The sequence below is a fragment of the Mytilus trossulus genome, chromosome 3 (genome assembly GCF_036588685.1).
Source record: "Mytilus trossulus isolate FHL-02 chromosome 3, PNRI_Mtr1.1.1.hap1, whole genome shotgun sequence".
NCBI classification, from domain to species: domain Eukaryota; kingdom Metazoa; phylum Mollusca; class Bivalvia; order Mytilida; family Mytilidae; genus Mytilus; species Mytilus trossulus.
The window spans coordinates 15,407,623-15,433,039 of NC_086375.1; the positions used below are offsets into that span (position 1 = coordinate 15,407,623).

The 25,417-nt window shown below is 32.3% G+C and overlaps 3 protein-coding genes across 7 annotated transcripts in view; 2 read left to right on the forward strand and 1 right to left on the reverse strand.

Annotated features, from left to right (window-relative positions):
• LOC134710239 (uncharacterized) overlaps positions 1-6,050 on the reverse strand; it is a 33,994-nt gene extending 27,944 nt beyond the window's left edge. For 2 of the 3 annotated variants that reach the window (XM_063570513.1, XM_063570511.1), the window contains exon 1: positions 5,669-6,050. In XM_063570513.1, coding sequence (XP_063426583.1) covers positions 5,669-5,776 — 108 coding nt within the window. In that variant the 5' untranslated portion in view covers positions 5,777-6,050. The remainder of the gene's footprint in view (positions 1-5,668) is intronic. The other variant, XM_063570512.1, reaches the window with a different exon arrangement.
• Positions 6,051-10,638: 4,588 nt separating this feature from the next.
• LOC134710240 (uncharacterized) lies at positions 10,639-18,373 on the forward strand. 2 transcript variants are annotated; one of them, XM_063570515.1, is made up of 2 exons: positions 10,639-10,935; positions 17,588-18,373. In XM_063570515.1, exons 1-2 carry the CDS (start codon positions 10,928-10,930, stop codon positions 18,294-18,296), a joined length of 717 nt encoding a protein of 238 aa, XP_063426585.1. In that variant the 5' UTR covers positions 10,639-10,927; the 3' UTR covers positions 18,297-18,373. The 2 variants fall into 2 exon arrangements, with proteins under 2 accessions (XP_063426585.1, XP_063426584.1); XM_063570514.1 differs by lacking the exon at positions 10,639-10,935 and adding an exon at positions 15,932-16,082.
• Positions 18,374-21,883: 3,510 nt separating this feature from the next.
• The window catches only part of LOC134710241 (mirror-image polydactyly gene 1 protein-like), a 34,910-nt gene continuing 31,376 nt past the window's right edge, over positions 21,884-25,417 (forward strand). Inside the window, exon 1 of one of the 2 annotated variants that reach the window (XM_063570517.1) lies at positions 21,884-22,016. Coding sequence is in view for 1 of the 2 variants with exons in the window: in XM_063570516.1 (XP_063426586.1) it covers positions 23,544-23,716 (173 nt within the window). In the remaining variant the exon portion in view is untranslated. Of the gene's footprint in view, positions 22,017-23,510; positions 23,717-25,417 lie in introns of those variants that run through there. The other variant, XM_063570516.1, reaches the window with a different exon arrangement.

Sequence of the window (25,417 nt, forward strand, 5' to 3'; positions counted from 1 at the left end):
ATGTATTAAAATTGTCTTTTCTTTCTTAAAGAACCTTTTAAAATAACTGTTTCCTCAAATCAAATCTTTTTTATCTATTAGTTTTTTCCTAAATCCGATCATCAAATATATAAAATCCATGTTTTTCCTTGATTTAATTCACAAGAACTAAAGAAATTGGTTTTTAAGCTACCAGGGTATCAAACATATTATATATGATTTTCATGCTTTCTGTAACATTCCTTGGTCTCCAGCATATCTAGAACTGATTAAAGTTTTAATACAAGAAAACGTGTTGTGCACATGGACATAGGTGTGAATAGTTTTTTGGTCCAACTTGTCCAACCTAAGCTGAGGAGCCTAAACCTTATACACCAATTTAAGCCTTTTTATTTAAATTTTAGATTTTCGTATCACATGTACATTTTATACATGTAATTCATTTAAAACCAGTTACATGTACTCATTTAACAACCATACTTTGAATAATTAAAACTGAAGTCATTTCAGTAATCTTAAATTAAAATATAAACGGTATGTTTCAAAAAAGATATTCAGTAACAGTATCCTCGCCCTCAAAACACACATAACCTGGTGGTAAAAACTCTCGTTATCACAGAACCTCCTAGATACTTTGTTTACAATGATTATTTTAATATTTGCAGAGACTCTGTCCAAAATATACCCTATTTCCACTTCTGTATGCAAATATGTCAGCATTTACTTAACACACCCTAAGTTCCCAGAATTTTACTTCAAACTGATATTCAACTTTTAAATCTAATATTTGATGTCTAAATTTAAATAAAATGATTGTTGCACGATGAAAGAAGCTTATTAGGAGAGAGATCCTAGATCATATGGAGCATATACATGTATGGCTTAATACCCCACAGTGCAAATAAGTCTATATACATAAGTACATGTATGTGACATTCACGCTCAAGTTATGTATATTATGTAATTGATTTATAATACCTCTGAAAAGTACGTCCTTGGTTATGTGAATGTTTATTGACACTTTATAGTATAGCAAATACTTAGATCAATTTATAAGTTGGTTAATATGTGCTTTACTATACTGACTCATCCACTATAGTAATATACAATTATACATGTAGGCCAAACAAAATCAATTGGCTGTTTCTTTAGATTAACATGTATTTACATCTTGTTCATGTATAGTTACTCATGAAATATGGTTTCAAGCATGGCCTCTTTCTTTTTAACTCTGAAATTTTCAAAAAAAGTACTACCTAAGTAAAATCACTTGTTCTCTCCATCATTCAAGAAAACAAAGTAGCCTTTCCAAAAATAAAATAATGAATATTCTTCGCTCACATAACACATATCTTTAATGGGATCTTAAAAGTAGAAAATCTGTACATGTACATGTATAACCTTTGTTGCTGTTAACATTTATAATTTATTTACGAAATTGAATAATTTAATTTTGGATGTTACACGTCTTCTGATTGGCCGACGTTCTTTTGTTACCAGCCCATAGACACAATTTAGTCATATAACTGTGACGTCATCAATGTTTTTTCATGGTTTTCTACGGTTTAAAATGGAATTTAGAATTAAATTATAAGAAATGACTTAATATTTTTTCTTACTATTCGAAATAACATAAAAAATGTGGTGCACACTGTTAAATAACCCGCTACGCGCGTTATTCAGTGTAACTAATTTTTTTATGTTATTTCTTCATAAACAGAAAAAATATTACAGTCATTCCTTAAATATGAAAATATTTGTCCATGTACATGTAGGGGCGGGATAGAGACGAACATGCATCCGAAAGAATTAAATACAATTACAATTTTAAACAAAAAACAGAACTTCTGTGTTAAATTCTTTCAGCTTAATATTTCAGAACTAATTTTTCAGTCAAAAACTCACAACCCCCTGTAACTGAATTTCCTGGATTTGTAATTGTTTTAATGCCTTGGTAATGTTGGTTGAACTAAATACAAAGTACCAAGTCGCAGCCCCCTGCAACTTTATTTCCTGGATTTTGTAATGGGTTTTATATCTTAGAAAAACTAATTCAGGAGATATTTACATAATTCAAAATAAACTACAATTATATCTATCATCTTAAATGCAAAAAAAAATCTTTCCTTTATCTTTTCCCTGAATTGATTGACAACGAATACCAGGTAAGATAAAACAGCACTCAAATCAAAGAAATAAAAAGAGGTATGCCGCCCACCCAATCGTGAAATCCAGGATGTGACACGAAAAAAAATATTCAATTTCATCTGACAAATAAGAAGATTGAGAAATACTTGGCTTCTAAATTAATAAATCATAAGGGAGAAATATCATCTAACGTTTCTGATTATTATAGAATTGGTCAAAAAATGAGGATAATATGACGATAATATAAATGCCAGCGTAATCATAGCTTAAAAGTCTGGAAATTCCAGATTCATCTCATGTATTTCATTACTAGCTTCAAGGCAGAAATTTATCCAGTTGATTTCCGTCTATTGAGTTATTAAATCCTGTTTCTTCTGCCGTTTATCCTTAAAATAATCTACTTATAATTATGAGACTTCTTTGCACTGGAAACTATGGTCAGCTGAGTGACATCTACCTAAATGTCATTGTCTAATATAGGGTCAAATATATATGGTCAGTTTTATCCATATCTTTAGGTCTAATAGCATTTAGTGTGTATTGGTACTTATTGGCTTTCAAATTTTGGTTTGAGCATTCCTAATGAAAGTAAATCCTAGCAGAAAATAGATTGCTTCTAGTGAATAAAATGTATAAAGTTTTATTTCCATTTTTGAGAAAATATGTATGTACTGGCAATTGATTTGCCACTTTAGAATCAAAGGACAGGGTCTACAAGTAATTTCATTATTGAACACACAACACACCCTTTTACCCCAAATAATAACACATTTGGTAAGTTATTATTGTTGAGAGCATGGTCAACCAACTTGGTAAGCACAACATTTGGTGTATGCTTATGAATATATTTAAATTACCCAGAATACATTACTTTCTAAGATGGACTTGGTGTTTACAATGTTCCATGCAACATTAAATATTCTAATCATTTATCATCAAAACTTGCAGGTTTTGGCAATTAAACCATACAAAGACATGATTTAGTGAGTATCAATTCATCATCAATGTGATTTCAGTGACAATAAAATTAAAACAGTAGCAGGGTTTTCTTTCTAATTTCTGCATAATGGACCAAAAACACATTTAAGGAAGTCATAGGGCGGATCCAGGGGGCCTTGGGGGGCCCGGGCCCCCCTTTTTGTGGGAAAATTTGGTTGATTATGTAGGGAATCATTGAAGCATGACTGGAGCACCCCCTTGAGGAAAAGTTCTGGATCCACCCCTGGAAGTATAATCATTCCATCTGGGTATTTTTTCCACTGTTTTAAATATTTTGTGATAAGCAGATAACAAGGTTGGCAAAAAGAGTTTAAACAAGTATTGACCATACCACAATGATGATATTTAACTGGGCGTAAATACCTTGGAAATTATTGGGCAATACAGCTGGCATACAATAAAATTATATCTATCTACAGAAACAGGAGAAATAGCTGTAGAATTGGTTAAAGACACGGCCTTGATGTGAATGATTATCAAAGGGAAAATATAAGTAAATATAAATTAATAGTTTTCACTATGACCTAAAACTTAAATAAAATATGGATTTATAATAATGTAAATGTGTATCAAAGGACAATCTGTCAGAGTACTCAAAAAAAAGAAGGAAAAAACAAAAAATGTGAACATGACATGCCATTAAATGTAATGTTATATCAACATCTGCCATCTTACATGTATGTACATGTATGTAGTGCATTGAAATTCATGGCAACTTTCACACTGATTATACTGAAACATCCTGTTTATTGCATCATGACAACTAAAACATGCCACATAAACAGTGGAAAGGATTAAATTGTCTTATAAATACAATAATGAAATAACTTTAATCCACAAAGTTAATCCTTAAAAATTATCTCATCTTTCCTTCACTGTTGATCTTATACTTCAAGTGTTACCATGAATGCATTGTATTATTCAACCTCTTATTCAAATCTACAGGGTTTTTTTATTTGTTTTTCATTAAATTTATCTTTTTTCCCAATTTATAACAATAAACCCATAGCAAAATGCCAAACAAAACATTTATTTCATGTTATATTATTTCTTTCTTTCTATATTTTAATCATCAAGGCATTCAAGGGGCCCCTGTTCACAATACACCGCTATTAATACAAATGTATTGCTCTCAATTGGTCTTGACATTAAGGATTCTTACTTCAAAACAGAAGAATTACATCAGAAGAATTCACTGAACAATATACTTTACTGTATATTGGTCTGGTGTACAGTAAATTGCTATGTGAAAATAAAAGAACTATTAGTTGCCAGTAACCTGTGGTGTCAGAAGGACCACAAGAGCTATGCGATGAGTCTGCATCAAATCAGATATATCTACAATCTGGTCAAGTTCTTTGAATGACATAGACATTTGTTTGTATTTACAAATGACACTGAATATGGTAATTCCCTTTACTCTCATTTATTTCTCCAATTTGCATAAACATTGTACATGTACATGTACACCACAGAAACAGGTGATAAATAGATCACCTGTGACATATTTTTAATAATGTTTAGCACACTAACTTGATAAAGGCTTTTAACCTTTAAGCATTTTAGAAAATTCACACTTTTTGAAGTCTCCAATTGTAAAATTTGTTTCATCCCTTCAGAACTGGTTGAGGGATTTATAAGCACTAAAATGAATAAAGAACCATATTTTCAATCAATTTCCAGTCGATTTCCAACTACATATGGCAAAAAAGGTAAAAAAATAAATAAACCTACATCTTCTTACACTGGTAGATCTAGTATCAAACAGTTCTACATGATAATACATACATGTATTACAGTGTCAGCTACTCTCCCAATAAGATTCTGATTTGATATAATTTAGCAAAATGGAGAATTTTTTTATTTTAGTATATAAAATAATAGTTTTTAAACAAATATGAAAATGACTGATAAAAAATGAATGTGCACAACGAAAATTTAACTTTTGACAGAGTTTGTAATTCTTCACGTTTAATTGTTGATTTGTGAACTTACTATATAAAACCTGATAATTCTCATATTCTTATGTTTCCTAGTACAAATTTCCAAGTAAAGTTAGTGTCAACTCAAAATTCAAATGCGGAGTTCGAAAGTAGCCATTTCTAAACGAAAAATCAGGTGTGTCAGTATTGAATCGCTTCTTGGCTGCTAGTTATGGAGTTGTAATCTTTCTGACTGTGACAGGAGGAAGAGCAGAGACAGGAATAAGTTATCATTCCTGTAATTATTACTTGGTGTCCTGCTCCTTGTATTGAGTATACATGTGCATGCTTTCAACATCCATGAGAGAGAGAGAGAGAAAATAACATGTGGATCTCTTTCTTTTTGGGGAAAAAGGTTAGATATCAAAAAGGTAACAAAAAGTCCCCTTTCATTGACATGTATATGTGTGAGGAACCACTTCATTGACCATTGAACACATTCTGGTCACTTCTATAGAATGCACTTGAATGGGTGCACATAGCTAAAGGCAGTATGACATGTAAAAATGTACTATGTACTAAGCTAAGTTAGAATTTCTTTATTACATTTAACAGCTTACCTTTTCTGTGTAAGGTTGTACTTCATTTAATGTTTGAGATTTTAGTTTATGTGTCAGGAACTTAAGCATGTTCCGTTTGGTCGACATGTGAATATAATCTAGCACCATAAAAACCCTCAATACAATCCTCAACTCTTGGTTTAAAATGGGCCAATAGTCCAACTCTTTGCACCATTAAGATTAACTAATTTCTTTGTTAAATTGGTCCTCTCTTTCTCACTTTTCACTATCACATGTTTTCTGTTTGCTTCAGCAGATTCTCTGTCTATGAGAAGTTGTAAGATTTGACAATGTTTATTGGTAAACGGATCATTGCATTCATAGGGATAACAAGTTGTCCAAAATATAGGTCAAATAGAAATGCTCTTAATTGTTAATTAACCAGGACCGTTTATTACCTGTAATGTTATATCGTGTTAATTATCGAATATATTGATTATTGTAAGTTTTAATTATCGCGGTACTAATATTTCAAGTTAACACAGTTTACCTGTGTCAATAGAATCGTCCAAATATCTCCTAAATCTGATTGGTTGCCAAATACGCATGGAAATAGTTGGCTGCTAGCCAACTACGAGGTCGCGTATTGAATGAACATTTGTAATAAAAACATTTGTAGTATGCAGTAGTGATTTACCGTTTTAAATTTCAAACTAACAGCAAATAAAATGATTTTAAATATTTTAACTGAAAAAGAAGTGGGAATACTTCATTTAAGGAGTAAATTAAAAATCCTTGTTCTATTTTCATTTTCATTTGTGAGTTGAAATAAAACATATTGACCTCTTTTCACGTTCAAACAACCGGTTGTTGTTTTTTTGCTTGTACAAGACAAATAGACAAACCACGAAAACAATGTTAACTTTCTTTTAAAAACAGGTTGAGTTTCTATACAACTTATTAATTCCCCTTTGTCTGTATTCTTGATATGACACATCCCAGTACTGAAAACTGACAGATTTTTTTTTCTTTTTTTTTTAAACTTTTTTTTTTTTCTTTTTTTTTTTTTTTTTTATAAAGTTTTGTAAAAAATATTACATTGTAACTTTTGTCATTTACAGTCTAATATTTTAGGGTGATTTGTGGATTAAAGAAAGAATAAAATGTTGGTCAAATTCTAAAGATTGTTCCGGATCGTTGTAGATCTATGTTCTGACGATACTTTTACAAATTACATCCACCGATATTAGAGTGCAATATGGAGCAGTTTCATATTGGAAAGTAAAGAACTGTAATTTGAGCCTGTTTCCAGCGAGTCTGAGCTCGGTACGGTATACGGTATAACTAAGGTTTTATAATAGTTTTTTTTTTTTATAACATTTTGATTTTACTGTTATTTTATAAAGTTTAGCCACACCTTTCTTATGCTCAATTGATTGTATGTAACTTTATTACTAAGAATACCAGGCTTTTCAATGAAACCACTGATCGAGACGAAAAACGAAGGGCATATTTCTGGAGAAAAAAAACGTAAAACCCACTGCAAGGTTCGCATGGTGTGTTTTTCCAAGTGAAAAACCACAATATTGGTATAGTATCCCATATGTTTTTTTTTTTTTTTTCAAGGAGTTGTTTTAGTAGAAGCACATTTGTTATTTTTGTTTTTTTCAAGGAGTTGTTTTAGTAGGGGCACATTTGTTATTTTTGTTTTCGATATTTAGTTGTCTCTTGAGAATTTAGATTTTTATAAAAACTCGCCCAACTTGGCAGTCTCCGTCAAATATGAAAATGAGAATATCAAGGTGGTATGATTGCCAATGAGACAAATCTCCACCAGACTCCAAAACCAGTGTCGTGACGTAAAGGGTTATAGCTACTATAGGTCATCGTATGACCTTCAACAAAGAAATAAAAAAAATGATGCATAGTTAGACTGTTTACCCTTTCAGTTTAATACAATGGATACAGGCCGTTTGGGCATTCGCAATGAATGCCAACTGAACCTTTGATCGCATAATGTTTGGGCATTTCTTATCACGCATGATTACTTAGCGAGGAGAAGCCGAGTATGGACAAGCATAGTTTATTACACTATGCCCTTTCAAAATATACTACTATTCACAGTTGAGTAAAAGGGATTAGGAGAAAGAAAAACTGTTATTTAGTTGACATTTGACCAAGGATTTTTCGCAGTTTGACGAAAGTGGGTGTAAAAAATTTGTAAAATATCAATTTACACCTTATGTCTCAGTAATTAACTGCATGGATAAAAAAATCCATAGACGCAAGTAACATTTGTAAATAAAGTCATTTATGTTTATAACTGTAAAAGCGATAAGGACATTTATAAAGTTTATACTAATAAATTTCCGATTAACACTTTTTTTCTCTAAAAGTCTTCTGTTAGATCGTCATATGTCATATATATAAAAATAAGAAGATTACCAATGAGACACCTATCCACAGAGTTCAATTCAGTAAACGTAAACAAGGATTTATATAGTACTATACAAAGTCTTGATGCATTTAAATAGTTATAGGCCTTTAATAGTACGACCTTCAGCAATGAGAACAACCATATATATATATATATATATAGTCGGCTATAAGAAGCCCCGACCTGCAATATGTGAAATAATTCTTACGAGAAAACTAACGGTCCAATTCATAACAATACAACTAAAACTAACAGGATAGACATGAACCAATTTGGAAAAAAACATAAACAACAATGTAGCGAGATAAACATGTGTATGATCGCTCAAATTTCCCCTAACCTGGGATACGATGTAACGGCCAAACACAAGAACAAACTGCAAAAGTCAGTGGCAAGTGTCTTCACTCGAAAGATCCGTACAAGGCACAACACCAACAACCATAACAACAATAGACAAAGAGCACCGATATAAGACAGTTCTTGAAAGCTTACTGTATTCGTTTTTTTGCGGAGGCAGCAGAATTTTTATAAACAATCAGCCTGCATGGTAGAGCTTAAAATCAGCAATCTTTCGATAGACAGGATGAACATGAATATTATTTGACAACTGAAAATACAGGACTGAAATGTGTATATAACTGAAAATAAATATTCAGTTCATAACGAATATCCAATCCGCAATTAAAATCCCCCCTCTCCCAATAGAATATCAAAAGGCCCCGGCGTCCCCTTACACACAAACTTTACTATTCTATTAAGGTATAATACATTTAAAATATAACAGTAATCACAAGAAATATTGTACAGTATAAAACACCTCATCCAACAAAATTCTACTCGACTGCTCAGAAGAGAAAAAATAGTCAGACAAACAAAATAAAACCGGTCGTTACAGAAAAACAACACATGTCCCCCTCCCCCATCTCCCAATGAATAACATTCAGAACTATATTCAACTTTTATCAAGCAGGGTTCATCATTTAAAAAAAAAAGCATGACACATAACGAAAAAAAAAGAAGAAACAAATAATTTTTGGAGGTTTGAAATAAGAAATGATAACCTCTGAAATACAAGTATTCAATTGTGAAGTAAGAGAGATAACTCAAACAGCTCAAATGCAACCGCTTTCTTCGTTTGGTTTAAATATGACCTAAACGGAGTTTGAGCCACTAACCATTTACTTCATTTTCCATTAAATTACGAATTTCCGTTTTCTAACACCATTTGTGCTAAGCATTATAGGTGTCAGACCACCAATTATAAATCCCTATCTGTTCAACCAAATTTTGCAATTTTCACAGCTTTCTAAATTTTTTACCTTAAGTTTAACTTCATAGAAACCAGGTATATCCTGAATTGTGCATGTTTCAGCTTTCTACATGCCAATTTTCAGCATACCTTTAAAGCCTTCTAACAAAATAACTGACCTTTAAATAGAAGTACTCCAAAACAAAAACCTGGTTTTCTGGAAATCTAAAATTAGCATACTATGGAGCGCATTAATCCTCAATTTTTAATGCAAACTCATAGACAAGTAAATTTTGGCTCAAAATGATCTAGATATATTTATCTTTCACCAAAAGTTTAATTTCTGCAAATTTGTTTGTTAGTTTAAGTAAACAAGGACATCAAAAGCACTATTTTGTGTCAGAGTAGGTCTACTTTTACATACGTTCTAAATTGGACGGAGTATTTGGTGGTCTGACACCTTATAAGAATCAGCACTACCACAATTTAGTAATCTCATTCCAAACATCGAACAGTTACAAAACCATAAAAACGCAGAACAAAAAACTAAAAGTTAGCGTGAAACTGCGAGGTAGAGTTGACGTTAGGATTAAAACTTTGCATGAAAGCATTATAACTATAGTATTTCGATGCAACAATATAAAGGCATAGTTCGATTCTTTGGCTCTTTCTATTTTTTCCTCAACTTTGTAGTGTAATGTCACTCATATTTTGGCTTTAAGAAGAGATATGTATTTGCTTTCATATGATCTTATATGAATAGGTCTACTATATACATCATTTCACGTAAATGAGAAATTAAGAATATTGCTATTTTAATGTATATGGTAATTTCGTTTCTTTCAAGTCATATCTTAACACATTCGTAAGAAGATGTGGTGTGAGTGTTTGCAATGAGACTGCAACTCTCCATTCAAGTCGCAATTTTTAAAAGTACCATTAAATGTCGATGTACGGCCTTCAACACGGAGCCTTGACTCACACCAAACAGCAAGCTATAAAGGGTCCCAAAATCGCCGAAGTGGATTATTATGTTGAACTAGGAATTAGTTCGATTATGCTGTAATTTGTTGAGAAAGGACACATTCTGGAATCATTTTCCTTATCCTATAATTTCATGCAATTTTGTTTTCCTTTTCATCTATTATTAACTATGTATATGTCTAATTGAGTTATTATGCCAATCAATCGAATTACGTGGATATTTTAGTTAACAAATAATAAGGTATAATTAATAAGAAAATAACTGTAATTGGAATTAGCCACCAAAACAATAGTTTAAGTACAATTAAGACAATAAGCCATATACGCTTAATCCATTGTATTTCAGTCAAACACACGTTCTTATCTTGTTTCAAGTTATAAAACTGAAGAAAACAAATGTTACTTCTTTATCCGAATTTGTACGTTTTTGCATGGCGTTAATTACTACATTTGCCAAAAAATCAAAAAAATCTATTGTCCTTCCAAAATTAAAACTTGATGTGAACGTATAAAAATCCAGAGCACTATTGCATTTCATTCAGTCAAATGAATTCATCTAGCTACAGTGACGTAACATGTTAGTACTTGACAACGAACAACGTTCCAACACAGCCCGTGAACAAGATACGATGTCCTACTCTCCACCACGATGTCAAGGTAAGAATTCACGTTCTCCTCTTGTCATACAAACAGTTTAAATATACAATTGAAATTATTAAAAAGAATATACAAAAGAGGTTGTAAGAACCACAAGTTGAAAGTAGACAGTTGTGTTTATATACCGCTTGCAGTTATTGGTTATAACATATAACAGAAGGGGGTTTAAGATGTTTTAAGATGTTTAAAGTTTTTTGTATTTTATTTTCCGTTTTGACATATGTTATCCAATTCTCTACCTCTGGCTAGCATTGATAATTTGGAAACAGGACCAGCATGTCTAATCCTCCATATTTTACTTTGTAGAACACAAAACTAGCTAATGTATCCATATGATAGTTTATAAAATAAAGACTTTATTTCAATTATTTATAAAAGTAATATAAAAATTTGTTCTACCAGCAGTCAGTTTGTTTACATTTTTTCAAAATAAGCCAAATAACATCGCTGATAAATTATTCTTTTGTAAATAAATAATTCGACCTCATCGAATCCGTATTCATGTGAATTTTTATTTAACACTTAACTTACGATGAGTTACGCATAAGCTTGGTGTGTTCAGCAATTAACAAGAAAGATGTAAACCATTTGGTTCGATCCATTAAATCTCATTCTTATATACTTAAAAACAATGGTTAACATATCTTTTTAAAACATGATATTATATTAAACCAAGCATACAAAGAAAAATAGAATCGCACGAGTTCACCATCTATATTTATCTATATTTATGTTTATATCTGGTTATTTGACCTTCACTAGTCTATTTTTCCGATGTTAACTCGATAGCTTATATACTGATACAAATTATTGAGTGTATGCATCTCAAATTGTTTATTCTACACTTTTCATAATTATGATGTACTTGTACTTGTACTTGTTACAATGTCCTAAATCAAATATAAGAATTTGAGTCAAATCAGTGAACATGAATGTGGCAGCTTGTGTCCTTTCTTTGAAAGATGAAAGCATTGGAATGTAAAGCAGGTACAATTTCACATACATTGCAAGGATGTATACGTCATACTTAATTTGAAAATTAAACAGAAGATTTAGATGCACCAATTAGACAAAATAATGTCATTTATTCTCTACGTTAAGTAAAAAAAAGTCTATATAAAAAACCAAGGACCATGCTCTGGCCTTTGTTAGTCTTGTATTATTCTAATTTTAGTTTCTTGTGTACAGTTTGGAAATTAGTATGGAGTTCATTATCACTGGACTAGTACCGGTATATATTTGTTAAGGGGCCAGCTGAAGGACGCCTCCGGGTGCGGGAATTTCTCGCTACATTGAAGACCTGTTGGTGACCTTCTGCTGTTGTTTTTTATTTGGTCGGGCTGTTGTCTCTTTGACACATTCCCCATTTCCATTCTCAATTTTATTACTATACAAATCATTGATAAAACCAGAGAGCTCTTCATAAAATGTGTAATGATACATCTACAAATACACAAAGAAGGAAAGTTTTGTATGGATCATAGATAAACGTATAGGAGAAGAAAAAAATGTCAAAATAGGTGCAATTTGGGTACCCTCAAGTTACAAAATTATACGTCTAGTACCTTTGATCAGTGTGACTGTCAAAATCAGAGAGTGAGAACCCTTTAAGGACATCCTACTCTTAGCTGACTTGTATGAAAGAATATAACACGGGTTAAATTCATTACGGCCGATGTAAGCCAGCATTCATAAATCTATAATTTATTTTCTAATTTAATAACGGTGAAGCGGTACAAAATAGTTTAATACGACATTACACTATGGCTTACTTTCTTTAAATTAATTATAGTGAAAGTAAAAAGTCAAACGGATATGGGAAGTTAATACTCCGTGGTATAGCGTAGTTATACAACACACGCAGACACTATAGAAATAAATAAATGAAGTCCCTATGCAGTATATAAAGACATTTTACATACTGACGACTTCAAATTAAATAATAAATTACTTGACATGGTGATCCCCAAGATGATGATTATTTTTCTACCAATTTATCAATAGTTCTTTATTATTTTTCAACATTTTGTAAGAAACTTATTATAATACCTTATTATTTAAGAGTATGTGTATTTAACTGAAATAACAAAAACATCGTTAAATAGATGATAAATTCTTAATAAAACATCTATAATAGAGTCCCTATATATACAGGTAGTTTTTAAAAGAAAACTTAACGTTTGAAGTGGTAAGTCTCAATTATATATTTTTTTCCTCTTCCGATCTGCATTTCTTTTTACTTTCCATATTTAATTTGCATTTTTATGTTTCTGAAAGAAGGACATTGAAGATTTAATTCAATTTTGCATCTGAAAATCACGAAATTAATGTTTCATCCTATGGTTCATTCCGATGGTTTCTTTTATGTACATCTTTTCAATATTTCATTTTGCAAATTTATAATTTTTTTTTACCAGAATATTTTAATAATTGAAACAATTTTAATCGAATTACTGTATATTAAGTGCAAAACGAAATCAAAAATCGATTGGATCCTGTATCATATTATTTTTTCCTTGTGAGATTTTAATTTAAATGGATCAGTTTTAAGAGAATGGCAATACATTTTTAACTGAATAATATTAATTTCATTTTGTTTATGTTTAATATGGAATGAACAGTGAACAATTTGTAAAAAGACAGTAACGAGCACCGAATGAGTTTTTTTTGAAAGTAATAACAACTGAAGATAAAAACTCCATTGAATTTTATATTTGGTCAGTTTTTCCAAAAGCGTTATCAGAAGAATGGGTATTACTTAAGTTTTTCCAGTGTAATTTTAGGTTGCAGTCACTTTCTTTTGGAATAGGAGTTTTTAATCCGATACGTAGTAGTGTAAAAAAAGTCGACATATAACGCTCTCTGTATGAAAAGAACCTTTGCAATAACTCATTTGAGGGATCCCTATAGGTGGTTTGTTGCAAGATGAAGTATGCCCCTATCGGCCAACATTCTTAGTATCCTATCAATTGAAATGACATTCTGATTGTCACAACCATCATTCTGATCAAGTCCTGCCTCGTTCACACGTGTGAACGCAGCATCAGTTTACAGAACTTGATTCGAGCGTCACTGATGAGTACTTCTGTAGACGAAACACGCGTTTGGCGTATATACTAAATTAAGTCCTGGCCTTGAAGGCATAAAACTTTGCTCAGTCCTCCGAGCACAATAATCATGCTCGAAACATGAAATCCAGCAAATTGATTGGTTGATTTTCGAGTCTGAGTACAAAAAACATGCTATCATGTATCTATGATGAGTTTATTAGATATTCCCCACTAAACGTTATACCCACATCGATAAAATCAAACTAAAATAGAATAAGAATAGTACGACATCATGATTTGTCATCTTCGTGAATTCGAAACATGTACTCTAATAGATAAACAAAGGATACGTGTTATCCTTCAATGACATAAAATATTTACTAGCACAGCAAAATCTTATAAGCTCGTTCAGGATAGTATCTAAGATCGATTGGCGTCCGGCGTCGTCCGTCGTCGTTAACTTTTACAAAAATCCTCTGAAACTACTTCGCCAAATTTAACCAGACTTGGACACAATCATAATTGGGGTATTGAGTTTAAAAATGTGTCCAGTGACCCAGCCAACTAACCAAGACGGCCGCCATGGCTAAAAATGAAACATAAGGATAAAATGTAGATTTTGGCTTATATCTCTGAAACCAAAGCATTTAGAGCAAATCTGACATGGGGTAAAATTGTTAATCAGATCAAGGTCTATCTGCCATACAGGTTGCTGTCCCTGAATTGGTAATTTAATAGTCAATTTTAACCATTTTCATAAATTTGGTAAATTTTTACAAAATATTTTCCACTGTAACTACTGGGCCAAGTTCATCATAGATAGAGTTAATTGTAAGCAGCAAGAATGTTCAGTAAAGTAAGATCTACAAACACATCACCATTACCAAAGCACAATTTTGTCATGAATCCATCTGTGTCCTTTGTTTAATATACAGATACCAAGGTGAGCGACACAGGCTCTTTAGTGCCTCTAGTTTAATAAAGTTAACGATTTGTGGTATTCCTGAGGTCGGAACATCTCCTTTTCTATAGTGGATAGATCCGCACCTGCTGTATGAGGTTACCCATGTATTATGTTGATATCTGCTAAAATTATAACCTTTCCCACCAAACCGGCCAAATTTGCTCTTTGCGATTAATATCAAAATATATCATACGAGGCAAAATATTCGCATTGCTTAGTCTTTATTTTTCTATGTTATGTTTTGTGTATTATATTGTTTTTGTCGGTTTATTTTTTATTTATGAGTTTGAAAGTTGATCTGGTATCTTTTGCCCCTCTTTGATATTAGTCACAAAAATTTCAAGATAATTTTCGACCATTTCGAGTTACTGTTGGTTCACTTCATGAATTAAGACGTTCAGGCCTACGTATGTTTCAAAACAAAGTTCTGTTTTTTGTTCCTTCAGGAAAAATCAGACAAAAAATGAGAGTTCACAGAACATGAATACTTATCAGTTATGAGTTAATACGTATTTAGTCATCTACGTCAATTTAAGATCTGACAATGCATTCTTTGCAATGTGTAAGAACTAAGTCTGGACTCCGCATTACAAGTAACACAAAAGATAAATATATATTAATGCAAAAATCAGATATAAAAGTAGAATATTTTTTTTCAAATCTTAAAACTATTGGGTATGGTAATGATTAAACGAAAGATTACATAATGCGTAGGAATGACAAACTCCAGTCACCATTAATCACCAACAAAGCACATCGGTTGTTTTGTAAACAGATCTTTATCTTGATTTTGCTGCAAACATGTTAGATAAGATTATTTTTGCAATGGTTGCCTTTACATAATAAGATCAAAGTCCGTCACGTGGGGTTGTAAACAATACAAACAAAATAACATTAAATCTTTTCTTTTACAGTCCAATACACATCTTTAAAGTCAGGTTTTTACACTATGTAAACATTCATAATAACTAATTATTTTGTGTAAACAAAATGACAATCAATCTAATTTTTTAATTGTTGTTAATGTATGTAACTGTCACACTCGAACAAAAACATATATATTATATACATACATTCATTACTGGATCAACAATATAAACTGAAATGAATTCCAGGGGTAAACTGCAATATGAGTAAGTCATTTTGTTATTATATTTTATCCTGTTTTACAATCCATACATGTTAACGATATACTTCCCTTCAACTTTATTCTTGTCGCAAGTTATAACTAATTGAATTTATACAGCCTCTTATAGTTCTTATTTAGAAAAAAAAACAGCTTTCTTAACCAGTTAACGTGCAGACCATTTTGAAATGTGGAAAGTAAAATGACTTGAAATAACAATTTATAATGTGTCGTATCCGAGGTGCTTTTTTGGATAGTCCTTTATTGTATACGCTCAAACCAAACACTTGAAAGTATACCAAAAGGAATCTAAAAGGATTAGCAAAATCTATCTTAGTTCAATTTACCTGATAGCATTTTAAAGCAACTCTAAAGAAGATGGAATATTGATTAGATGTATTTGAAAATTCACCTTTAGATGATTCTTGTCAAACAAATCAAATAGGATATCAAAAAATGAAGAAATATATAGATGTTTGGTATGTGTCGACAAGACAGAAACTCAAAGTCTAAAACAAAACAAAAACAAACAAAAAAGCAAAATCAAAAAAACAAAAAAACACAAGCAAACGACACGTGCGTATAGAAGTCAACATATGGGTCTTTTAAAGGGGCCAGCTAAAGACCGCCTTTATATATAGGTGCTGGATTTTCAGGCTCGTCGTTTTGAAGATCCATTGGTGATTCGGGCTGTTATCTCCGCTTTGGTCGGGTTGTTGTCTCTTTGACACATTTTCAGATTCCATTCTCATTTTTCCAACAAGCGACCAATGTCTATTCAATATGCCATTATATGGCAAAAATCTTAATCGGGGTCTGAATTATTATACAGAGACTATTAAAAATTCCACTATGCACACGAAAAACATTAAAACAGCTCCCCCATTTAAAATCTTTTAAAACATATCTAGAACATACAATTTAAAATTAGATTAGCCATTTTATTCTATAATACTAATATAAAAAACATAGGTATATATATAGGAAAAATTACAATGAGTAAAAACGAATACCCAAAAATCTCTAAATGAGAGGCAAAATATACCAAAGGGACATTGCAACTTATAAATCGAAAATAAACTCACAACGCCATGGCTAAAAAAGAAAAAAAAACATACAATAGTACACAATACACAACAAAGTTAAGTAAAGATTCAGCAACACGAACCCCACAATGTAGGGTTTAATGTTAATTACCAAAAAGTACAAGACACAATGAATGCTTAACTTCAGCATATTCATTGTGTCCTTCAAATCAGAACGAAAGAGGGGAATACAAATTTCCCCACTTGTCTGCTTTATAAATAATTCCATTGTTAAAAGGTGTCCTTTATACTTTTTAAAAATAATTCTGTGGTAAAAAGCTGTCCTTTATACTTTTTAAAAATAATTCTTGACCGGTTAGAACGCTTCCTCGTCACGTCGTTTTTGTTTCAGGTGTTCTTTATTTTTCTCAAATTTTTGACAGAAAACTTAGTTCTTTATATCATTCCCAAATGTTTTCTTTTTCAGCTCCCCACCTAGTACAGCCGTTTCCTCTGTCTCCATTGCCTCTGGGGACATGGAAATATCAAAACAGAGAAAGAGGCATGAGGCCATCATGAAAGCCAGGAAAAGAAACATGGTAGCAAAAAGTTTACTTCAAGATAAAATTCATCGTATTCATCAAAACCAAAAACTACAATTCAAACAGTTAACAAAAGAGAAGAGGTTACTCGAAGAAGAGCTGGATAAAACTGAAGCCAAAAATACAGCGGTGTCCTATCTACCGTCCATTTTCCCTGGCTCATCATTAACGTCGACTGTTTCTACCGCATCAATCAACACCGTGGACCCATGCTCAAGTTGTATGTTCGGAACAACTAAAACAATTCGATGTCAAAACTTCCCATGTTGTCTTCCACACACATATCACACCATTGGAGGACAAAATCTGACAAGATCTTACTCTAAACTAAGCAACTACCGTGAATTACAGAGACGGAGCAGTGATATACGACCTCCGACATCACATCGGCGTAGGGTTCATACAACGGAAAATAACGAAGATATCCGATCTCCAAGAAAATCGGTCGATGATAAAATACGTGGTTTGAACTATCTTATCCGTGAGTTGAGGGAAGAGCATGAGAAAAATAAACCTATAAACTGGTCTACAAACTATGGTGAACCTTTTCCAAAAAGACTTTTGTTGAGACCAGCTATTCCATTATCATTGTAACAATCAATAAATTATTGACTATTGAGAACGTTTTAAAAAATATTATAGCATTTGATTAATAAATTAACTGTTATTTACTAGTGCATTTTTTTAATCTCTCTGTTTAGACCTGCTTCTAGTCAATTATTTGGTCTACAATTTCTCTTATCAACTCCCTACTTGTATTTTATATATAGTTGCTACAAAAAAGCCTAGTGTCCTTTGAAAGAAACCAAATCTCACTTCAGCAAACACCAAACGTAATTTGTGTTTTGTCATGTTTAGTTAGATATGTTACACATCTTTATATAATGGTATTAAAAAAAAAGACATGGACCGCTGTCTTTGACTTTTCTACAACAGTCCACACGAGTCCATGTTATTTTACTTTATAATAGAAGACTTGTGTTTTAATTTCCTATACATGCCATAATCAGCTTGACGTATATCGATTGATGAAATTCATTGTGCTTAACGTCCAGTGGCAAATATCAAATTATTATTCCGGTTTCAGCAAATTATGCTGCGATGACAGTAAGACACGTCCTCCTACTCGGACACATTGTTCTGACATGCATGGAACCGATAGTGTTTTTTTTCTGTTTTCTTATTCCTAAATGCAAGAAAAGGAGCAAATACAAATGTTCAGCATCGTGACACAGGCGGTGATTCATTGTCATTTTTTTCGTGTGTAAGTTTTTCGCCAAGACGGTACCAGCGTGAAGCAATGCTTCGTTTACTCAATTAATTTCGTGGTGTAGGCTTTTCAACGGCTCCTCATACCATGTCATTTTAGATCGAGCCTCGGAAAATACAAAATTATATAAATATAGTGTAGCTACTATAGAACATATAACTTAACTATTGGTACATGGTACATATGCAAAATAGATTGTGAGCGCCACTTTTCAGTATCTAATGCATTGTTATAGTTAAACTCGATTCCCTCTTCAAAGCAATAATTTCGCTCAAACCGGTGAATTTGCAGTGATCAAGCTTGAGTGTTCACGTTGTCTCATTGTGAATTGGCAATGAGGAACAGTAATGAATCATTAAAGTTTGGTTTTGGTTTGTCGAGTGCATGTGCAATGAAATTAATTGAAACACTGCCTACATGTCCAATCATTTTCTTGTTCCTTTGCTGTCATGTTTAGTGGTACTCGAAATTACCGCGAAATCACGGTACAATTCAGCACGTGCATGTTGAAACAAAAAGTTTTTAAATTTTGCCGTCTGTACGTCGACTAAGTATGCGCGAAAGCGTATATAACACGGATCAGATAACGGTCTCCGAATTGGGTTATTTTCTGGAAAATTCGGCGTGTTCTTTGGAATAAAGATTGATTCAAAGACAAATTTCTGAAGTACATAACACTACATTGATCGGTCATATTACAAATATTTCCGACTTTGTAAGGCATCGGAGGATATGCGGGCTCAATGAAAGAGGTCTCCAGTGGCGGATTCAGAAATTTTCATGAAGTGGGGCCCACTCACTGCCTAAGAGGGGACCGGCTCCAGTCACGCTTCAGTGATTCTCTATATAAGCAACCGAAGTTTTTCCAAAAAAAGGGGGGCTCCTGTCCCCCTTAATTCCGCATCTGGTCTCTTCTATTAGTAGTATAAATACTCCATTAGGTCGAATACATTATCTACAATGTATGTATCTATTTCGATAAACTTGCAGGTGCTTGACATTTTTGCTTATAGATAATGCTATGGTATATGTTAAGACGTGAAGGTAAGTAAAGATGATATAACAACTGTATTTGTGAAAATAATGTGCTATTGTCAAAAATATACGATATTATAAATATTTTCCTCTTAAATAAGCTGCTTAATTATTTAAACACAACATGTGGTCTTATTTTTTATGATACCGACAGACGGTATCCGAACATATACCCCATGTGCTATAATATAACTTAAAATATAACGGAACAATTGAAGGATTGTACAAAGCAGTGTGTTTACATCAAAAAGTTCTGATTAGATTGTTCCTACTCTTATGTGGACGGGGCCTTTTATAGCTGACTGTGCGGTATGGGCTTTGTTCATTGTTTAAGGCCGTACGGTTACCTATAGTTGTTTTAAATGTCTGTGTCATTTTAGTCTTTTGTGGATAGTTGTCTCATTGGCAATCATACCACATCTTCTTTTTTATAAGTTACTTAAGAGGAGAATACGTGACTATATGGGCCCATGAAAATCTCATATATTACGGCTGCTTGTCACTATTATTACTAATATCAAATTTTACAGACCGTGGAATACCCTTTTCAGTATAATAAGTTCATGAACTATTTCTAAAGTATAAAAATAGTATCATTCCAATTCCGTGTTTATTGGACTGTTAAACATTTTAATATGTTGTGCCAATTCTTTTGTATATATACTGGAACACAAATTTCCCTTTTCTTCTCATACTTCAACTGATCGATCAATTTTTTTTTATCACATCGAAACTTAGCATTAACTGCGACTTTTATAAATATTTATATGTAATAGAAAATCCCGCAGTGGAACTAACTGTATGCTATAAACTGCATAATGTCTATAGATTTTGGTCGCTAGTCCAAAAATAACGTATGCTTTTGGGGTTTATTTTATTTGTATATGTTTTTTTATATATATATATATTCAAATATGCAATTTCTTAGTCGAACTCATATATATATATATATATAAATTGAGCCTCTTCAAACATGCAGATTTTTACTGTTTGTGTTTATGTTGTGTTGTTATGTCTCTCTCCCGTATGAAGGATGAGTGGTAACGAATGTGTTTAACCATGTCACATTCTTTAATTTTGCCTCGATTTCAAGTCTTGGTCCTGTAATTGAGTGCCGGTTGTCTGTCATACAAAGTATTTGTTTTAATTGAATATGCTATTAGCCGTGATTAATCAGGCTGTTGAATTGTTTCCCATATTGTCAGGTCGGACCCTTTCAAAACTTACTATAAGGGATGTACATGGTTTGCTCATTGTTGAAGGTATTACGTTAAACTGTTTATAGTTATTTGCATTCTATTCATTTTGATCTATGGTGGAGAGTTGTCTCATTGGCAATCATACCATATCTCCTAATTTTTTTAATGATAGCAACTTACTAAAAAGCAAAGTACAGTACACAAGCTAGCCAGTGGGTTACAAGAACGTATATGATATCCAGTCTTAACTTAAACAAGAATCCCTATTTTTACAAACTAGCTTAACAGTATAAATGATAGCTATTTAAAAAAGTACATATGCTAACAATTCGGAAAAAGCTGCCATCTAAATGCTTAAGCATGTTTTATGAACAAAATAAATTTACAGTTATTTAAAAAGAATCTCTTTCATTTCGTAAAATGCACAGGTGCATATCGCTTTCAATCATCGAGCTAATAACATGCATTCTTAACAAACAAGGGTGTAATATATCATTAAAAAATGAATTAAGTATTTAAATGTCTTTTTAAACTCTTAAGAAACTTAAACAAAACGGCGTTAAAAAGGCAGAGGTAAACCTATTGTACAAATCCTATACAACTTTTCTTTAGACATTTGTTTAGCACAATAATGGTTGCCAAAATCGGCGGAAAACAATCACTTTATTCCAGATGATTAAGCATGAATTAGAAAGTAAAAAAGTGAGACATAAGCTTGTGTTGGTCATGCACACTGTTTACCAATAATAGAAACAATATAGCATATAAAGACACGTTTGAAGTTTGAAAGAAATGGACTGACTTGTCAAGGTAGGTATATTTTATATTACTACATGTAAATTGCAGCGGTCAGCATTTGTAATAATTATATAAAATGATAAAAATTTAAAGGACAGTTGGCGCAGGTATATAATCTGATAACTTTAGAAGTAAGTAAAGTTGAATTTAAAAGACGGGTTCTTTTATATATTTACTTTCTATTTTAATTTTTGATATGTTTGAAACTTCTTCAATTTACATCATAACCCAGGCTTGTCATTCATATATATGTGACTTCTGGTGCCGGAAAATTTGTACCGTTAATCTTATTACTACCACTGGGTCGATGCCTCTGCTGGTGGACTATTAGTACCCGAGGGTATCACCAGCCCAGTAGCCAGTCATGACTTCGGTACTGGCATGAACATACGTTTTTTTGTGTTATTAAATTTTGCTGTTACAAAATATTAGAAATTATTATAAATTAAGGAATGTATCTCCCTCATGCAAAGCTCTGATTCCTTTCACGGATTTGGCTGTACCTTTTGGGTTATAGATCTTCATCTTTTATATAAGCTTTGGATTTCAAATATTTAGGCCACGAGCATCACTGAAGAGACATGTATTGTCGAAATGCGCATCTGGTGCAGGAAAATTGGTACCGTTAATTTTATCATCAGACCACGCAGTCAATATTTTAGATATTATTTGCATACTAATTTTACTGGATACTAATAGTGCAGATATTTGTACAATAGCAAATAGTTAGCTCCGGCTCACTGTTAATATAACTGATTTAATAAAATGATCATATCAACTTTAGCTCACCTATCACATCAGCTGGTTCTCATCTGACTTTGTGGAAGTCCTAGCTACGCCAGATATTATAGTATTCAACGGGGATTAATATAACCCTTTATACACAGGTACTTGGCTTTAAAATAATCTCACAAACATGTACCTCATTTTTAATTTATAACAGACATGTTTTGTCAGTTCTTATATATAATGTCGAAGTATATCTATAAGAATTCTTGTCCACAGACATTAACTATCAATCAGTATTGAAATAAATTAAGTAAAACTGGTCTGATCTCATCACATTTTATGTCAAGTTATCTGCATAAGGTAGTGTTCGGTGGTATTTGCCTTCGTTCGTACGTCTGTTCTTTTCCTGGGACTGTTATAAAAGTAGTAAGTATAATAGTCCAAGTCTTTTCTTAGAAGTCGACAGTGATGTGCTCTTTCTAAGTAGTCTAAAAAGTCCCTGTATAAGTAATGTTCCGTGTCTTTTGGCGATTCCTTATGTATAACACGTAAATAGACTTATTGACACTTTTAAATATGCAATGAATAGTCATTACCGTTTGTTTCAATCTATTTTTGAAACGATTTTGTAATTCTTAAAATCCCCTCGACTCTGTCTTGTAAAAGATTTTAATCCAGTTTGAGTTATCTTTCTTTGAATAGGTTTCTTAAAAATAAAAATTGCGGAAACTAATTTCAGTGTTTAGTTCAAAATTTAGTTTATGAGTTTCCTGTACCCAAAATGCACCATTAGTTTACATGTAGGCAAGTATGACTGAAAATGAGTGTACCGTTATCCAATATCACAGGAGAAACGATAGAACGCCAGAGAAAGATTTCGATAGGAGAGAGGAGACCAATAAAAAATTGACCAGTGAAGTGCGGCGAGCGGTAGAACGCGCTCGAAGCAAAATCACAGACTTGCAGGATGATGTTGATGAAAGGTGCAGACTCTTTTTTGGTTTATTTACTTTATTTAGATCAGTATCTCACACACCAATGTACTGTTCCTAATATTCAAGGTTTACTCAAGTGTTCAATTAAAAAAAGGTATATTGTGGTAAAGTATTGCCCCGGCCCAATTGTGTTTTGATACATGCTTCTGCATTTCTATTCCAAAAAATAATGATATCTTGAAACTCAATGATAGGCTACTTTATTTTTTCCTTTGACGCCTTACAGCGATGTGTCTCGTCAAAGGAAAATAAAGTAGCTTCTCAAGATATCATAATTATTTGGACTAAAACAGTGCATGGACATGATCATATACTATGTTAGGAGTGGAGCTTAGGAGGTGTCACAAAATGGTTCCATAGATTTGAGCCCTGGTACATATATAGCTTTAGACTAGTCCAGATAACTCTGACGTCCAACAGCTGTTTTGCCAGACAAGCTGGGGCCATGGGACGTCAGAGCTGGTCCCATATCAAAAAGTGGATATTTGCCTGTCCAAAATTACCCTATTTTGTCTGGCAAAAGCTGTTGGAGGTCAGAGTTATCTCCACTAATATAGCTTGATTTTCATTGTAAATGCCATATAGGGATAAGAAGAAAGTGTTTATTCAATGCAGTCATGGTCTTTGGGTTACATAAATTTATGAAATTCTCAGATACATGTGTAAGTAAAAAAAAAACTGATCTGCATGCTATCTACTTACCACTGTAAAGTGTTACAACCCGAAATAAAGCAGATATCATGGGGAAAGGAATTGTTTAACTAAAACACTTGTTTTTATATGAGGGTCAGATATCATCAAAACATTTTTTTGGGGTCACCATTAGCATCAAATGAGCCTTACTTTTTATTGTCATTCTTGTATGCTTCAAAATCAAATGGTCCAGGAGTAAAATGTTTATCGTAAAGGTTATTTTAACAAATATTTTAATGTCATTTGTCATCTTACATGTAGGTACCTACCGGGGTAACCCTATTCTAATCCTTTTATATAGCCTACAATGTAGCTGATCAAGAGGTCTAGGAGGCTATATATATAGCATTGTGTCAAAAAAGAAAGGGTTCCAATCCTGCTGAGGGAAGAAACATTTTTGCAAATGAAAATCTGCATACATCTAACATTGTTTGGCTTTAATAGAGATGATGTGCATGTACACATGATGTATATACTATATATTCTTAGACATTGACTCATCTTGCACATGGCAAGTGTCAGAGCCTTACACACATCTTAATTAGCTTAGATTGGCTGTTTTCTTGTCAAAGGTTTCTGGTTTGTGGTTTTCTCTGGATTACTTCACACTGAAAAATGACTGCCATGAAATAGTCATTTACTGTCAATATTAAATGCTGAAGTTGGTGTTAAACTCCAATCATTCAATGTAAATGAAAGCAACCTGTTGCATGAATGCTGTTAAAATTTATACTTAATATTATGTATTTTGTACTACATGTACAAACGTATATATGCATACTATGTTCTTCTTCATTTTAAAATATGCAGTTTATATTAGAAACCTGAAAGTTTTTCACAGCATTTACTATTAATTACTGTATAACATAAATATTCTTTTTATTATGCAGTAAGAGATATAAACTGCATTTGATAATTAGGCCTTCTTATCTTGACAGTAAAAAACAAATCTACAATAGCAAGAGAATAATAACAATATAAATGGAAAATGATGTC